Source organism: Marmota flaviventris, chromosome 17 (genome assembly GCF_047511675.1).
Source record: "Marmota flaviventris isolate mMarFla1 chromosome 17, mMarFla1.hap1, whole genome shotgun sequence".
Lineage (NCBI taxonomy): Eukaryota > Metazoa > Chordata > Mammalia > Rodentia > Sciuridae > Marmota > Marmota flaviventris.
In genome coordinates this window covers 22,819,594-22,836,436 of record NC_092514.1, presented here as the reverse complement: position 1 = coordinate 22,836,436, position 16,843 = coordinate 22,819,594, and the positions used below count along the sequence as shown (strand labels likewise).

Below are 16,843 nucleotides of genomic sequence, written 5' to 3'. Positions count from 1 at the left end.
CTTAGTTTCCATCAAACTAGGATAGAAGCTGACTTTGGAGGGTAAATATTTGAATTTATGAGTAGCATACCCATTCACTGAAGGATCATTTGACCTATTACAGTGGTAATGATTTGGGAGTGGATGTAGCAATTTTAAGTTGCTTGTGTTGCTTGGCTCTTGCCATATGAATGTTAGCTGTGAAATGGAATAGGTTTATTTCAGAATTGCCCCACCTAAAGTGACCATCTGATTTGTCATCTCTTTCTTTAAACTTCTCTTTTTTAATCACCACTGAAATATCCACTCTTCTTTTGTTAGCTTCCTCAGATTATACAGTGGTTTTTCTAAATTCTTTTGAGGGCCTCAGTCTTATCTGCTTAATTAGATATTAATAATTGCTGAATATTTAATATGAACTATGCTCTAAAATTTGTTTAATCTTAGGTAAAACTAAAAAATAGTAATAGAATATACCCTTTCTGCAAAGTATACCAATAGACTAAAAGGGTTTGAGTAACTAGTAACAATGTGTATCTATATTCAAGTTTGTTAAAATGAAAATTCTATCTCTATAGGTCCAATTTTTAAGAACTACAAGTCTGAGAAGGCAGACACTATGGCAAAACCATAATGTAGACACATGGGAAAGCCTTGAGAACACTAGTAATGTGAACCTGAATAAGTACAGTCAAGCAAAATGAACGTAAGATGTGTGTGAGGAGAGGGAATGTGTAGATAAGCTTGGTGAGGTTAATTACAGAAAGGAGAAATGGAACTTTTAAATAGATAAATTTGGATGAGGGGACAGGACTTGTGAAAACATGAACATAAGAGATAAGTAAACTGTTTAGCCTGGCTGGAAAAGACTGTGTGGTTGGAAATGATAGATGAGGTGGGGAACAGAGAGGGCCTTGAAGCCAAACAAAGCAACTTGGATTTGATATGGCACACCATGGGGAGCCACAAACTCAGATATGGCTTGATGAAAATAGTGCTTTCTGCAAACTGTTTCTGTGACTATATGTGACATAGTTGAAAAGGGAGAAATTGGAGGCAAGAGAAGTTTTGGAGGGAATTCAAGTATGAGCTGTGAAGCAAAAGCTGATGTATTATAGGGTTGAGAGGCACATGTTAACCACAAAACAAAAGAATTAGTGAATGATGAAGTCTGATTGGGAATCTCCAGTATAATTGATAATTATAGTCTTGATATTCTATATCATTGTTACCTCCTCTGTAACATTTTCTGGTATTCTACCCTCATTAGGAATCCTCTACAGACAGCTTGTGTTCTTGTTATAATCTGGGCCAACTTTTCATCTCTCATTTCTTCCAGAAGACCCAGAAGACCAGCTTTGAAGAAAACCTGGAGAAAGGAAGAGTCACAAATCATCCCCATACTACATGAGACAGAAGTGGCAGAAGGTACTTGGATCAGGCATAAATAAGTAACATACCTTGGTATGTCCAAATTTATACTGAGTATGATCAATATCGATAGAGGCCAGGAGTTTCTCAGAAGCCTTCTTGCTGTCAATGAACTGTCCCTCTGGAATAGCACTCGCATTTAAAACCTTGTATCTGTTAAGTTAGACAGATGAAGAATAGTTAGGAAGGTGTGATTCCAGATTCAAATGACACCAAAAAGAAATATCAATAAAAATCTTAAGAACAAAAGTCAAAGTAGGAAGTCTAACTGTTCTTTAAGGTTAGATAGTGAAACTATGATTTTCTGTTGCGTACCTCCTTCCTATTGTTCTTCTAACCTGTTATCCTGTACTTTTACCTCAAAACTGTATTATTAAACCTCTTAATTTTATAATATATACCAAGAAGATTACATGAAATAGAATAACAGAGGACAGCAATTAAGATGATAAAATCTTCACAACGTTTGATTAAATACAACAAAGAGAACTGACCTTTGTTTAAAATCCCCATATAAGATTCTGCTTGGGAATCCTTTCCTGCAAATGCGGATGCCTTCCAACACACCATTACACCTCAGCTGGTGCAGGACAAGTTCATGCTCCATGGCACCTAAAAATAAAGAAGAGAATTTAACTTCTGGGCATTGAATTTTCAAACCTGTTCCTGCTTGATTATTTCATGCTCTGTTTCTTACCAGGAGTTTTGGTTTCGTTGGGAATGATACACCGTACAAAGTGAGGGTGTGTACTCCTCAGATTGGTCATCAGTTTATTTAAATTTTCCTAGAAAACCAAATAGAAGGGACTTGATGAGAAAGTTCTGTTTTGGATTTTTAAAAAAAATAATTATATGATACTCTCTTAACTAATAGACATAAGCTTATGGAGCTTCAATTGCTCAGTATTTTGAAGGTCTCAGGATTCTATTTTGCTAAGTAGCCAGAAGGCCAGAGGGCTGGGAAGAAATGTAGACCTCTAAGGAATTAATTTATAACATCTAGGATCTGTTTGATAAACAGACTGCAAAGTCAGTAGCCTTGATACACAGGAAGTGTTCTCAACTGGGAATCAGAAGACAAAAGACTTAGTGGCCTTTCTCTGCCACTAATGAGCTGCCTGACTTTATAAAATCCCTTTTGTCTCTCTGAGCTTCATCTGAAAATAGTTGATATGATCCTTTGGTCTCTTTTGTCTCTTTCAGTGCTAATAGTTTTCACAGTTGCTAGCAGTTTACAGAGGTAACCTAGATTAACAATTGTTCAACTTTTTCGATTCCTTCCTTGAGTTCATTGTTCCCAGGGTCCTCTAACTTCTAGTTTTGTTTAGTTTTGCCGCAGTCTGGCTGGGCACACAATCACGAGCCACCACACAGCTTGTAGATTCAAACAGCAACTCTTTATTCCCGAACTCACACCAGCCGTCTACAATCACGTTCTGGGGAAATCCACGTTCTCTGCCCAAATCCACCTTCTCTGCCCAAATCCACCTCCACTGGGCTTCTGTCTCCCAAATATACTGTCTGAATCCCGTGAGAACTCAAGGGGAACTCAGGCAGCAGGATACGCCCTATTCCCAGCAGGAATAATCTTAAACCTTAAACCTGGAACCTAAACTGGGAACGCCCTAAACACGATTATCTTAAAACCGGGAACACCCTAATCTGCCTTGGTCCTTGAGCAAGGTCACCTACATTCAATGTCGCTGCAACATGTCAGCAACATGGGGTACGCTGGCAAGGAAATTGTCATACCTACTTGGCTAATGGCTCCCAGCATCTCCCCCCTTCTGATTAATTAAACAACAAGCAATGTGGCTTAAGGACCGTGCCTGGTAGGTTGTCCAATTCAACATATGGTTCTTACCCGTCATCGGAAAACTGACCTTTAGGCGTCAGCCTCCTGTCTTAGGTTGATACCACTGCAATTGAATCATACCCGTCACTGACTACCGGTCCAGCATACAGCTATACTTGTGGATAGGTCTATGCACCAGTGGGGGGGTGAGGTTCTTTGCCTCACCTCTGTTGGCCCCCAAATTTGGCCTTGGTGCCAGTGGGGGAGTGAGGTTAAGAACCTCACCCCCCCACTGGTGCATAGACCTATCCACAAGTATAGCTGTATGCTGGACCGGTAGTCAGTGACGGGTATGATTCAATTGCAGTGGTATCAACCTAAGACAGGAGGCTGACGCCTAAAGGTCAGTTTTCCGATGACGGGTAAGAACCATATGTTGAATTGGACAACCTACCAGGCACGGTCCTTAAGCCACATTGCTTGTTGTTTAATTAATCAGAAGGGGGGAGATGCTGGGAGCCATTAGCCAAGTAGGTATGACAATTTCCTTGCCAGCGTACCCCATGTTGCTGACATGTTGCAGCGACATTGAATGTAGGTGACCTTGCTCAAGGACCAAGGCAGATTAGGGTGTTCCCGGTTTTAAGATAATCGTGTTTAGGGCGTTCCCAGTTTAGGTTCCAGGTTTAAGGTTTAAGATTATTCCTGCTGGGAATAGGGCGTATCCTGCTGCCTGAGTTCCCCTTGAGTTCTCACGGGATTCAGACAGTATATTTGGGAGACAGAAGCCCAGTGGAGGTGGATTTGGGCAGAGAAGGTGGATTTGGGCAGAGAACGTGGATTTCCCCAGAACGTGATTGTAGACGGCTGGTGTGAGTTCGGGAATAAAGAGTTGCTGTTTGAATCTACAAGCTGTGTGGTGGCTAAATTTTGAGATTTTATAATCTTGTGTGGATTGATCTTGGGTACCCAAGAACATGGTCTGCAGCATATGGGATAGTTATTCCAAAAATACAGTGATTGATTATGACAGGAGAGGATGTTTCATCCAGCCATAAAAATCTTACATATAAATATTGATCAGTCTTTCTTAGGCATAATCTTTAAGAAGACAGAAGATAGATTTTTCTGTATCTCAGTTAACCATTAGGAAATGGAAATAAGTAATGTGAGTTTGTAGTCTTGAAAACATATAATAAGAACAATTTAACAAACTGAGTCTATTTGGTGAGTTAATGCAAATCAGTAGTGAGAAAGGAAAAGAACAAGAGAAATTTTCCGTTTAAGTCAGAGGTTATAGGCCATATCTGCATTTTAGTTTTGAAGGGAGTGAGACTTAGCCACACAAAATTTCATAAAGCAGTCATTAGACTAGATGTATTATGTACTTCCCTTAGGAAGAACCATTTCTTCAATGACATAAGAAAATTACATTTGTAGTGAAATTATTATTCTTTCAATTTCAAGAGATTTTTTTATCTTATTCATTTAAATCACTAGGATTTTTCAGCTGATATAAAAAATTAAATGCACTTCAGAGGACAAAGATGTGTTATAGTGTAAGGATATTCTAAAAAGAGTATATTCAGGCTCATTCTGAAAGAGAAACTCAAAAACATTCTCAAAGGGCAACATTAGGAAATAGGAATATGACCTTCACAAAATAGCTATGAAGTTCAGCTATGCTTCCTTAAAAATCAGGTCATTATATAATAAAAAGCTTCTAAGAATATTTTGGCATTCCTGAATTCATTAGATAATCATAATAAGGAATAATGAATAAAGCAACCACTCCTGTAGGAATGACAAAAGTAAATATTTGAATTGATTCCTATTAATATTCCATTCCTTTCTAAATCCTATAATTATAATAATTTATAGAAGCTGAATATATATTTTTATTTTAAATTAGCATTTTACCCTGAAAAGAGCTGACACAGTCTGGAAAGAAGAGCCCTTCTTCTTAGCACCTTTCTTTGCTCCGCTATCTATGGTAAAAAGAAGAAAACCCATCAATTATAATAGAATCCCAAAGGCTAGAATGTTATATGAACACTCTATGGATACAGGTTTAATTTAGATTAAGGACATAGAAAGTACCTGCTTCAGCACTAGCATATGTGGAAAAGAGACTGGCCAGTGTCTTCATTGCTGACTTCTGGTATAGTCCAACCACAGTGTCATTCAGGGGGTCCTTGTTTTTGTCCAGCCAGCCAGTGATGTTGTAGTCTACAGTGCCAGCATAATGGATCAGGGAGAAGTGAGCCTCAGCCTTGCCTTTGACTACCTTGGGCTTCTGGAAGTTGGCAGACTTGCCCAGGTGCTGGTCATACAGCTTGTTCTTGAAGGAGGCGTCTGTTGCCTTGGGGAACATGCACTCCTCTTCCAGGATGGAGAAGATGCCCAGTGGCTGGATTCAGAAGAGTAAATAGTGGTATCAGTCGCCTCTCTTTCAAAATATATAGATCTGTTATTTTATAAAATTATGAGTCCCTCAATTAAATATGTGTGTGTGTGTATTTTTTTCTCACATTCAATCTAGCATTATTTTCAATTAAAAGAATACCTGACTACAAATCCCAAAGGTCAGCAGAGCAATTAGCGGTGATTTTTAAAGATGCTTTGAATAATCACACTTCTTTTTCTATTAAATAAATGTCAAAGTTTTATTTTGCTATGGAAAGAACCTACTTACTTAGAATGATGTTGACTCTATATACAATAATGGAATTGTATGAGTAATCCAAACTTTATTTAAAGTGTTGTATATTTATCTCCTTAAAAATAGATTATGGGGCTGGGGTTATAGCTCAGTGGCAGAGTTCTTGCCTAGCATGTGTGAGGCACTGGGTTCGATCCTTAGCACCACATAAAAATAAATAAAGGCATTCTGTCCATCTAGAACTACAAAAAAAAAAAAAGTTAAAAAAACACATTATGAAGTAGCATGAGCAGTTTGACTTTAACAAATTAGCTTTCATAAAAGCACCAACTGTATCACCTGTGCATTCATTTTTGTTTAGAGAAGTCTTTTATAATGACATATTGGATCGTAATGGAGATAGTTAATCTAATAAGGGTGATTCTTCTGGTGAAGCAGACCTCAAGTAGAATTTTCAGTGCTGCTTTAAAATTGTGTTTGTATTGGTATTAGAATAAAACTGACTGGGTATGGTGGTGCATGCCTGCTGTCTAGCTACTCAGGTGGCTGAGGCAGGAGGATCACAGTTTGAGGCCAGCCTGAGCAACTTAGTGAGATCCTGTCTCAAAGTAAAATAAAAAGGGTTGAAGATGAATCTGAATTAGAGTGATTGCCTAGCATGGGTGAGGCCCTGGGTTCCATCTCCGGTACTGAAAAGAAAAAAAGAAAAGAAAGGAAAAGGAAAACTGGGTAGAACAAAATTAACCTCTCTTTCATCCTTCCAATGTAAGAGTCATAGAAGAAGTTATTTCTAAATAGTTATTTTCCAGTTCACTCAGATCTTAAATTACTTGAGATTACAGTAATAACTTTCTAGAATTACTGAAGACATATGTGAAAGTAATCCTCACAGCCTGACTTTTCCTTGGAAGCCAAACAGACCTTCTCAATGAGCTCAATGCAGGCAGCCAGGTCCATCCCAAAGTCAATGAAGGTCCACTCGATGCCTTCCTTCTTGTACTCCTCCTGCTCCAGCACGAACATGTGGTGGTTGAAAAACTGTTGCAGTTTCTCGTTGGTGAAGTTGATGCACAGCTGCTCCAGGCTGTTGAACTGCTCAAAACAGAAGAGATTTCCAATGTTAACTGTTTTTTATGGTGGTAAAATTCATTACTGAAAATTTTCTTTTACTGAAACAATGTGTAATAGAATAATGAGATACGATTTAAAGTACTTATTCTTCCTTCAAAATTTCCAGGAAAATATGATCATTATAGACATGAGTCTTTCTTATGAATTCTGGACATTCTGTAGGGGCCCAGGTATCAATTACACTATAAGGTATCTTTTCACTTTAAGGTTGCACAGACAAGAATGTACATTAAAAATGCAATCATGGTCCTGTATGCTGTGGTTCAGATTTAAGAGCAAAAAGGAAAGAAACTTATTGGAACACCTCCCTTATTTAACTGCCCCAATGCTACAATTCAAAATAAAGTTCATGTTTCACCTTGGTTGTCATGTTATTAAGGAAAGCTTATCCTTTTTTTTTTTTTTTTGGTACTAGGGATTGAAACCAGGGGTGCTTAACCACTGAGCCATATCCCTAGCCTTTTATTTTATTTTATTTAGAAACAGGGTCTTGTTGAGTTGCTTAGGGCCTCACTAAGTTGTTGAGGCTGGCTTTGAACTCATGATCCTCCTGCCTCAGCCTTCCAAGCCACTGGGATTATAGGCATGAGCCACAGCACCCAGCTAGGAAATCTTATCTTAAATTGATGCATAAAGTGAAATTAATAGGCTATTATCTCTACATCAAACATTTAAAAAATCCTCCTGGACGTTAAATCATTTGTATAAGATGAACTTGGACAAGGAAAGACTATCATTTATGTCTGGACGTCTTTCTACCTTTTCTCCTCCGTGAAAGATGCCTGCATGTGGCTCAAATGCTGCAGATCTGGGTTCGTGATGTGGCTTTGTCTTGAAGGTCTGTTAGATCTTTTGCTATTGTTTTGACTTCCCTGAATCTCAACTTCTTTGTATGTAACTAAAGGCAATGTTAACTTCTCCTTCATGGGTTGTTTTGAAGATTAAATGAAGTAACCTTTTGAAATCCCTAGTATAGTGCCAGAAATACACTGACTGCTCAATAAAAGTTAGTTATTAGTATTATTGCATTCTATTACTGCCTGGATATTTTGGAGATAAGTCTTGTTCTAGGTGCATCATTGGAACAAACTGTGTGGACACTGTAAATGTAAGTGAATAATGAAAATATCTAGTATATCAAATCCCATAATTGCCTCCCCCTCACTTAGTATTAATATTAAGATAACTCACATCAAAGATCTCAAAGCCAGCAATGTCCAAGACCCCAATGAAGTACTGCCTGGGCTGCTTGGTGTCCAACTGCTGATTGATACGGGTGACCATCCACAGGAACATCTTCTCATAGACAGCTTTAGCCAGAGCACCCACTGCATTGTACACCTTCATAAACAGTAATGTTTGTTAATATTATTAAAAACATGACATGGAGGCCTGGGATGGGTGTGATTCATTGAAGTTGTGTGCTTACCTGCTGCACAGTCTGACCTTTGGTAACATACTCATTGCCAACCTTGACCCTGGGGTAGCAGAGGGCTTTAAGCAGGTCTGCGGAGTTCAGATTCTGGAGATAGGCTGCTTTGTCAGCAACTGCAGACACACAAATCAGGGACTGTTTAATGATGCACATCCTTTTTAACTTAATCTTTCCATTTTCTTCCAGTCCAGTTTTCTTATTATTTAAATAAAAAGCTTTAATTAATTCTATAGAAGGTCAAATAAGATTCTCTGTACATCAGGACATGTAATTGCCTCTGAAAGGTTGATCATGTATACTGACCTTTAGTGATTTTTCCAAGTAGATTCTGAGAAGTTTTTCATTAAAAGTAAACATGTGTCTAGTGTTTATTGTAATATTTTATGTAAGGTAAAATTCATAGTCTCTGCTTTTAAGACATTTTAGATATAGTTGAAAAGATAAGATAAATAAACCTTAATACTCAATAGTAGGGAGGAGTAAAAATCAGAATATTTGGATTTTTATCTTAGTTTTGCCATTCTGGATTTAACCTTACTGGTTTGATTTCTTTATCTGAAAATGTGGGGATTAAATTAAAATGGATGATTCTGACTAAAATTTTAGTGACTATAATGTAATGACACATGTCATGTTCAAAAGTAACTTCTAGAAAGTTTAGAGGAGGGAAGAACAAATGTTAAACTTTGGTGGTCAGGAATGGCTTTAAAGAGCAGATAACTAGCTTTGTGTTGTATATCCATTACATTGCATATCCTAGTCATATGCAGAGTACATGATTTTTTTTTCTCAAATCCTTTTTTTTAATCTTATGTGCTGCTGATATTGCCAACAGGTTTATATGTACACAACTCACATATACATGCATATGTCCCTAGGGGCATTCTTCACCCCTTATCCAGTATTTGGGCAGATCCTCTATTGCCAGCTCCTAGTCTTGTCCAGATAATGATAAAATAGACCAGTATGCAAAATTATCTAATATAATGACCCACCATTGCTGAGGCAAAGCAGGAGTACTAGTTCATTGTATTTTATGTCCAATTATCTGGCCCTAGGTTAGGCTTGTGAGTGGATATTGGATCTTATTTGGGCTGGATAGAAATGAAGGAGAGATGGAGAGAGGAAAGTGAGTGATGAGGAAAGCATGCGGAGTGTATAAATGTGTTTGTTCCCTTTAGAAGTCCTGCCATAAAGGAGAGATGAGTGTAGGATAGGGTTTAATTTTTTTTTGTTGTTGTTGCTATATTCTCTTGATTTAAACCCTGATGAAGGTTCATTTGGTACCTTCAGTGCCATCTGGTTCAGCTTGCTCCTCACGTTGTTTTTGCTTGAACTTCATGTTCCCATAATGCATCACGGCCCCTGTGAGTTTATAGATGGATACTTTCTCTTCAGGAGTGAAACCCAGGATGTCAATGGCACTCTACCAGAAAAGATAAGGGCACAAAAGTTAGGGAAGAAGACACTACATATTTATGAAAATTTATGGTACATTGCTATCATCATTACCATACATGGATTTTTAAAAATCATGTATGTGTGTGTGTGAGAGAGAGAGAAAAAAGGAGGGGGGGGGCGGAGAGAGAGAGAGACTGACTTACATCAGTGGCCATCAACTCTTCTTGGTCATCAATGCTGGGGACAGTGATCTCTCCCTGACTGACGAAGGCATAGTCATATGGGTTGGTGGTGATCAGGAGCATTTCTGGGTACACAGAATTCAGAGTTTATGTTTTATATTAGAAATTTTTTATAAAATATTAACATCTATGAATTTAGGTTCTTTCTTACCGATTAAATCTGGCTTCTTATTGGAAGTGATCTGATAAAAAATATGGTAGCTTCTTTCTGCCTTCAGCTGGAAAGTAACTCTAGACTTTTCCAGAAGATCTAGAAAGAGAGAAAGACAACTAGAAAAAAAATATCATTTCTTTTAACAAATTAAATGAACCTCAGTGTCTTTAGTCAAAATTGAGGGCACTACATTTGGCTTCACTGAGATTGCACCTGGATGACCATCCTGCAGTTGTACATAGGCATATGACATTTCCTATGCTTCTTGTCATCTAATAGCAGAAATCGAAGCATACCTGCTCTGGAACAAAAACAGCTTCATATGGAGGATATGTGAACTCTATTTTAGTTAATATCTAATATCTCATCCTTCCTTGGATGATGTCAGATTCAGTCCATGGTGAGGGGCTACCTTGGACACATCAAAGTTCAGATCAAGAGCAAAATTTATTGAGTAAAGTTATATTGCAACCTCACAGGTAACTCATAGGAACCCATAGGTAGTCCTAGTATTTGTTTTGGGAAAAAAATCATAGCTGCTTCTGAAGCAGATATTCTCTAGGTTGTGCTATAGGACCATCAATCTCAGACTGAGATAAGGGGAGTGTACAGTGAATTTGGGGGAACTCTGGCATGAGCTCACAAGCAACAAGGCAGCAGGCCACTGTTTTATAGGCTTCATGCACAGTAAGTATTGCAAAATAACCCTGGAAATGAAATTACTTGTATCTCTGTTTGGATTGTCAGAAGTCCTGTTACTCACATGTTTCAATATCAGCTGATGCCAGCTTCCCTGTAGTACCAAAGTGGATTCTAATGAATTTACCCTTGAAAAGATAAAGATTAGTATTAAAAAATCAAAGCATACAGAGAGATGAAACTGAAATAATAATTCAGACATGGCTACTCGACACTTGAAGATGGAGAAGAGCTTCATGAACAAGAGACTTACAAAGCGAGAGGAGTTATCATTCCTCACGGTCTTGGCATTGCCAAAGGCCTCTAGTAGAGGGTTGGCGCTGATGATTTGATCTTCCAGAGTCCCCTGCAAAGGAGAGAGCAGTTCTTACATCTGGGGCTCAAGAATTCAGTACCTAAGACCCCTAATTAGAGCCTGGATTCTGACCATGGCAGTCAGGCGCACCTGGTTTTTGCCAGATTCTTCCTTCTTCTTCTCTCCAGTAACTGCAATTGTTGCAAAGTACTGGATGACACGCTTGGTGTTCACAGTCTTCCCTGCACCAGATTCTCCACTGTCAAACAAATCAGAAGAGATCAGAACTATGACCCACATTGCCAACATCTAAGACAATCACTGCAAATCAGAGAAGAAGAAGAAGAAGAAAATCACATACGTGATCAGGATTGACTGATTTTCACGATCTGTGAAAGAAATCAAGATCATCAGTTAAAACAAAAGTGCATTCAATAGGAAGATAATTAAATCGATTCAGCTCAGACAAAGCTTGTTCTTTTTAACTTGTTGAAGATTTTGTTTAGGATTTTGGCTTTGTGTCTAGCCCTCCAAATAGCCAATTGATGCTTGGTGTAAAGTTTGTGAAAATTAGAGGTAAAAGAATCATGCATTTCTTTTTCTTTCTTTTTTTTTTTTGTATTTTTTATTGTGGTAAAATACACATAGCATAAAATTTCCATTTTAACAACATGTGAATGTACAGTTCATTGATATTAAGTACATTCATAATGTTTTGTAATCATTACTACCTTTTATTTCCAGAACTCTTTCATCTTGTAAAACTGACATACCATAACCATTAAACCCTAACTCCTCATTTCCCTCTTCCTCTAGCTCCTGGCAACCCCATTCGACTTCCTGTCTCTCTGAATTTACTACTATAAATACCTTATATTTATAGTATAAGTGAAGTAAAATAGTATTTGTCTTTATTTGTGACTGACTTATTTTACTTAGCATGACTTCCTCAAGGTTCATCCATATAGCACAGATCAGAATTTTCCTTTTTTTTTAAGACAGAATAATATATCATTATATGAATATAACATATTTTGCCTATCTCTTAATATGTTAATGGATTTTTGAATTATTCCTACATTTTAGCTATTGTGAATGGTGCTCATGGATGTACTAATATTTCTTGGAGATCCTGCTGCAGTTCTTCTGGGTACATATCCAGAAATGGATGCTGGATCATACTATAATTATATTTTTAATTGGTTGAGAGACCACCTGTTTTCCACAGTAACTGTGCCATTTTTACATTCCTATCAACAGTGCACAAGGATTCTAAATTCTCTATACCCTTGTCAGCATTTGTTATTTTCTGTTTTTTTAATAGTAGCCATATTATAATAGAAAAATATTATGCACAGAGGTACACATTTTACTAATTTTTAACAATTTTGTTTCAGAAAAATTTAAATGTACACAAAAGTGGACACAATAATGTACTGAGTCCCTGTATGAGCATCTTATAGATACAACAATTTTAAATTTTTTTATTGTGGTAAAATATACATAGCATAAAATTTTCAGTTTAACCAGCCAGTTTTATATCATCTCAACCCCATACCAAACTCGCTGAATTATTTTAAAGAAAACCTCAGGCAAAGATGGTGGAATAACATGGACATCATTACCCTAGGTCCATGTATGACTGCACATAAGGTGCCATGCTACATTGTGTACAACCAGAGAAATGAAAAGTTATGCTGTAATTGTATACAGTGAATCAATGCATTTTGCTGTCATATATACCTAATTAAAATAAATAAATTTATTATTAATAAAAAAGAAAACCTCAAGCATCATATAATTTTTTGGTAAATTCATTAAAAAGAATTATACAAATTTGAGATCATAAGAAACCATAGAAATTGTTTAGGTAAAGTCTTAATAGTCTGAGACATAAAGAGGAAAAAGTGACTTTTCTAATATTAATTACAAGCTAGTTAAACTCAAATATATTCATGTTTTTGATTTCCAGTTCACATATTTTTCTGCTACCTGGTCTCCTTCCAGTCTTTGATGTCACTAATTTGATTGCTGATAATACTAAATAAGAAGAGATCTGGAATTGTGAATTTTGGAGTTTACTTACTTATTTTCCTTTTAACATTGTATTCATTTCTAGATATAGATATAGACATAAGCTTTAAAGAACTTTAAAGTTCTATTCAGGGAAATAGAATGCAGATTTGGATCATATTCAGATGATTTTATTTTTACTATAAGCAAAATAATGGAAGATACTATTGCACATAGTGGAAAATAGATAACAACATTCTGGTGTCTGTTGGCAGTGCTAAAATAATATTAACTAGGTTGAATGCCACAGTTGTGCATGATTTTAAACAAAGGTCACCTATAGGTGACCTTGGGTTTGGAGTAGCCCCAAAGCCTGGGGAATTAGTAGGGGTGATGTACATAGCTTCCATGATTTTGTAAATGCAGCTGCTGAGTATTAAAATCTCTGACATAAGCTAGCATTTGGATAAATTTTGGGAGGTAGCTAGCTTCTGTAGACAACCAAAGAGCAGTTTGCTGGCACAGAATCCTTGTAGAACTCCTGAATAATTCATAATAGGATATTCCTATTTTATCCTTTTTTTTCTTCTCTCTCCCTCTATAAAAGACAATTTAAAAGAAAGTGCAACGAAATGAACAAAAAAAGAAAGAAAAGAAAGAAAGAAAAATGAAAAAATAAAAAAGAAAGAAAAATGAAAGAAAAAAAAAAAGCCCCTCAGTTTCCAAAATTCCATGGAAGAACAGGAAACTAGAGAATTTAGAATATTTCCAGAGGCAAAACATTTGGTATGTGAAGATAAAAGGTTTTAATCCTACATTTGGGCCTCTAATGTGAATCTAAGCTGCTTGTTTATGCTCTGATAAGGCAGGAATAACAGACTTTCATACAGTTTTTTAAAAAAATGTTTCAAAGAAAAGAGATTTTTTTTTTTTCCCCAAAGTGAAAGTAGATTTTTTTCCCCTTCCATTCTGGTAGGAAAGCCCTTCACAATCTTTGGGAGGAGAGTCACAGATCTTTCTTTATTCATGTTCTAGTAGTGCCAGAGAGGCTGGCAATACATTTCTGTGAATAGATGCCTCATTCACTCACCAAAGAGGCTGGCAGAATTAACTGTGCCATTTGAAAATAAAGATAAAAACTCACAAAATCCTCCAGCTGTGGCTGAGAAGTCTTTTCCTCCATGACTGTGAATGTAGATTCTTTTAAAAAATTTTTATTTAAACTCTTTTGTACCCAAATCAGAAAGTTTAAAAAAATTTGGACAGTAATAACTATTTTTACAGAAGTCTTCTACTTGAATTAAATAGGTTGCCATTTACTAGCTGTATTAGCTTGGCAGGACAATGAATTCAGCGAGTTTCACCTGGGAAGAAATATGACATAATGACTGTGAAAGTTCTTTGGAAACAGTGAAGTCCCAAGTGGCTGGAATACATTATTATAATAAGACTAGGATGCAGTCTGTTTGTTCATTGTAGAGTCTATTTATACACGCTTTACTCACCAGTCAGCATGAACTGATAGGCGTTGTCCGAGATGGAGAAGATGTGGGGTGGGGCCTCCTGGCGCTTTTTGCCTCTGTAGGCAGCCACCACCTCAGGGTTATACACTGGCAGCCACTTGTAGGGATTGACAGTGACACAGAAGAGGCCTGAGTAGGTCTAGAAAATCAGATAGTTCAAAATATGTATCTTGCTTTTTTATTTTTATTTTTTGGTAGTGCTGGAAGTTCAACCTAGGGCCTTGCACATGCCAAACAAGTTCTCTACCACTGAGTTATATCCCTAGCTCCTGTCTCTTGTTTCAGAAAAATAAATGGACTAAAAAGAGATGTTGAAGGACACTTACATAGATCATCCAGGCTGCATAGCGCTCTTTGAGGTTATATAGTACTCCGGGCTCATTTAGGTGGGTCATCATAGCCATGTCCTCAATTTTGTCATATTTCGGAGGGTTCATGGGGAAGACTTGATCTTCCCTGACAGTTAGAGTCTGGTAAGGAAACAGGAGACGAGTTAGAATTAATGGTTGGAGATAGGGTTTATGATATAAAACTAATCACACATACTTTTTGTTATATTATTTTATATTCTTTAAAGGCATATAAACATATTTATTTAGAGTTTAATGCCAAGAAAATGTTTCTTATGATAAGTTAGGATACTACCATTTTAAAAATTAATATATACTAATTGTACATATCAGTGGATACACTGTGATATTTTCATACATACATTACAGCATGCATCGATCAAATCCAATCACCCTTTTTCTACCCGCTCATTGCCCCATGATCCTGCTATCTCACTCCAGGATATATATCTAAAGGAAATGAAATCAATGTATCAAAGAGATTACCTGCATGCATGTTCATTGTGGCACTATCCATTTTTTAAAAGATTTTCTTTCTTCCCACTATCTTTTTCCTATCCAGATTTATCTATCAATTTATATCTTTTTATTCTTTTTCTTACTATTCATTATAAAACAACTGCTTTTTTTTCTTTTTGAAGTAAAGGAGATATTAATACATTATTGAACTAAATAAGTAACTGAAGAATTCTTGTGGTCAGAGAAGCTATTTTTTACTTTCCTAATTGGGAGATTCAGACTGGGAAGTTGGGAATCGAAGAGAAATGGTTTGTATTAATGGGTTAAAGTCCTATATGAAGTTGGAAAGGAAGACATGCAGTTACTGCTGTGAATTCTTTTGCCTTTTAAATCTGATGTCTACCTGCTAACTAGAAGTGTGTTTGTATTAGCAACAGGCTTGGAGATTTCCAGCAATAGGAGATAAAGAGAAATTAAATGGGGATTATTTTCTCCTTATGCTTTTACTTACTGCTCCACTTTCAGTCTTGACAGTTACTTTCCCTCCTTCCTTGCTTTGTATGACACTCTTTACATAGGATTCCTTGGGCTCCGCCACAAAGACAGATGTTTTAGCATCAAAAGGCTTGTTTTGGGCCTCAATCCGCTCTCTTTCTGATTTTCGAAGGTAGGGAGCGGCTTCACCAAAAACAGCCATCTCGGCGTCTGAACCCGAGCTCATGGCTGCAGTTTATGTAGCAGAGGATTCTGTGCAGGGGGAAAAAAAACAAGAAAGGTAGAAAGGGAAAGCAGAAATCATAAAGGTAAGTTAGGCTGGGAAATGAACAAAGTGTTGAGTTTAGCTGCTGCTGTGACTAATCTTCCAATCTTAACATCGACTGGTGTTCTAACACAATCTAAAGGACTAGTTTGGAATGAGACTGTAATTTGACACTTCATTTTTACAATTTGTAAGTTTCCTTTCCAGATTATATACCTTGATCATCACGTGGAGTACCTACAATTGAGTTAGAATGGAATCCTCACGTTTTTATTTCTAAGCTTTAACAATCTCTGTAGCTAAAACCAGTGATGGATAGGATCTGTCATTGTTGAATCCTCATTTCTCCTTCTGCATAATGTTTGCATCGGCCATATGTTAGGACAACCACATAGTAGGGAAAGAAAGTTTATCTTATGCAAATTAAGGATATTTTCAAAGCTATCAAAAATATCTTTGTCTTTCAGATAGTCATTTTTCTCTTATGATTCAAATAATTAACATTAACCTCTTC

The 16,843-nt window shown here is 36.8% G+C and overlaps 1 protein-coding gene across 1 annotated transcript in view; it reads right to left on the bottom strand.

Moving 5' to 3' along the window:
• LOC114101700 (myosin-8) overlaps positions 1–16,290 on the bottom strand; it is a 29,149-nt gene extending 12,859 nt beyond the window's left edge. Inside the window, exons 1-19 of the mRNA XM_027946800.2 lie at positions 16,081–16,290; positions 15,087–15,230; positions 14,743–14,899; positions 11,586–11,613; positions 11,375–11,483; positions 11,183–11,275; positions 10,994–11,057; positions 10,228–10,326; positions 10,038–10,141; positions 9,721–9,859; positions 8,428–8,546; positions 8,190–8,339; positions 6,789–6,959; positions 5,306–5,615; positions 5,126–5,193; positions 2,108–2,195; positions 1,905–2,022; positions 1,440–1,563; positions 1,212–1,348 (exon numbers count right to left, since the gene is read on the bottom strand). Coding sequence (XP_027802601.1) covers positions 1,212–1,348; positions 1,440–1,563; positions 1,905–2,022; positions 2,108–2,195; positions 5,126–5,193; positions 5,306–5,615; positions 6,789–6,959; positions 8,190–8,339; positions 8,428–8,546; positions 9,721–9,859; positions 10,038–10,141; positions 10,228–10,326; positions 10,994–11,057; positions 11,183–11,275; positions 11,375–11,483; positions 11,586–11,613; positions 14,743–14,899; positions 15,087–15,230; positions 16,081–16,290 — 2,432 coding nt within the window. The remainder of the gene's footprint in view (positions 1–1,211; positions 1,349–1,439; positions 1,564–1,904; positions 2,023–2,107; positions 2,196–5,125; positions 5,194–5,305; positions 5,616–6,788; positions 6,960–8,189; positions 8,340–8,427; positions 8,547–9,720; positions 9,860–10,037; positions 10,142–10,227; positions 10,327–10,993; positions 11,058–11,182; positions 11,276–11,374; positions 11,484–11,585; positions 11,614–14,742; positions 14,900–15,086; positions 15,231–16,080) is intronic.
• Positions 16,291–16,843: the final 553 nt, after the last annotated feature.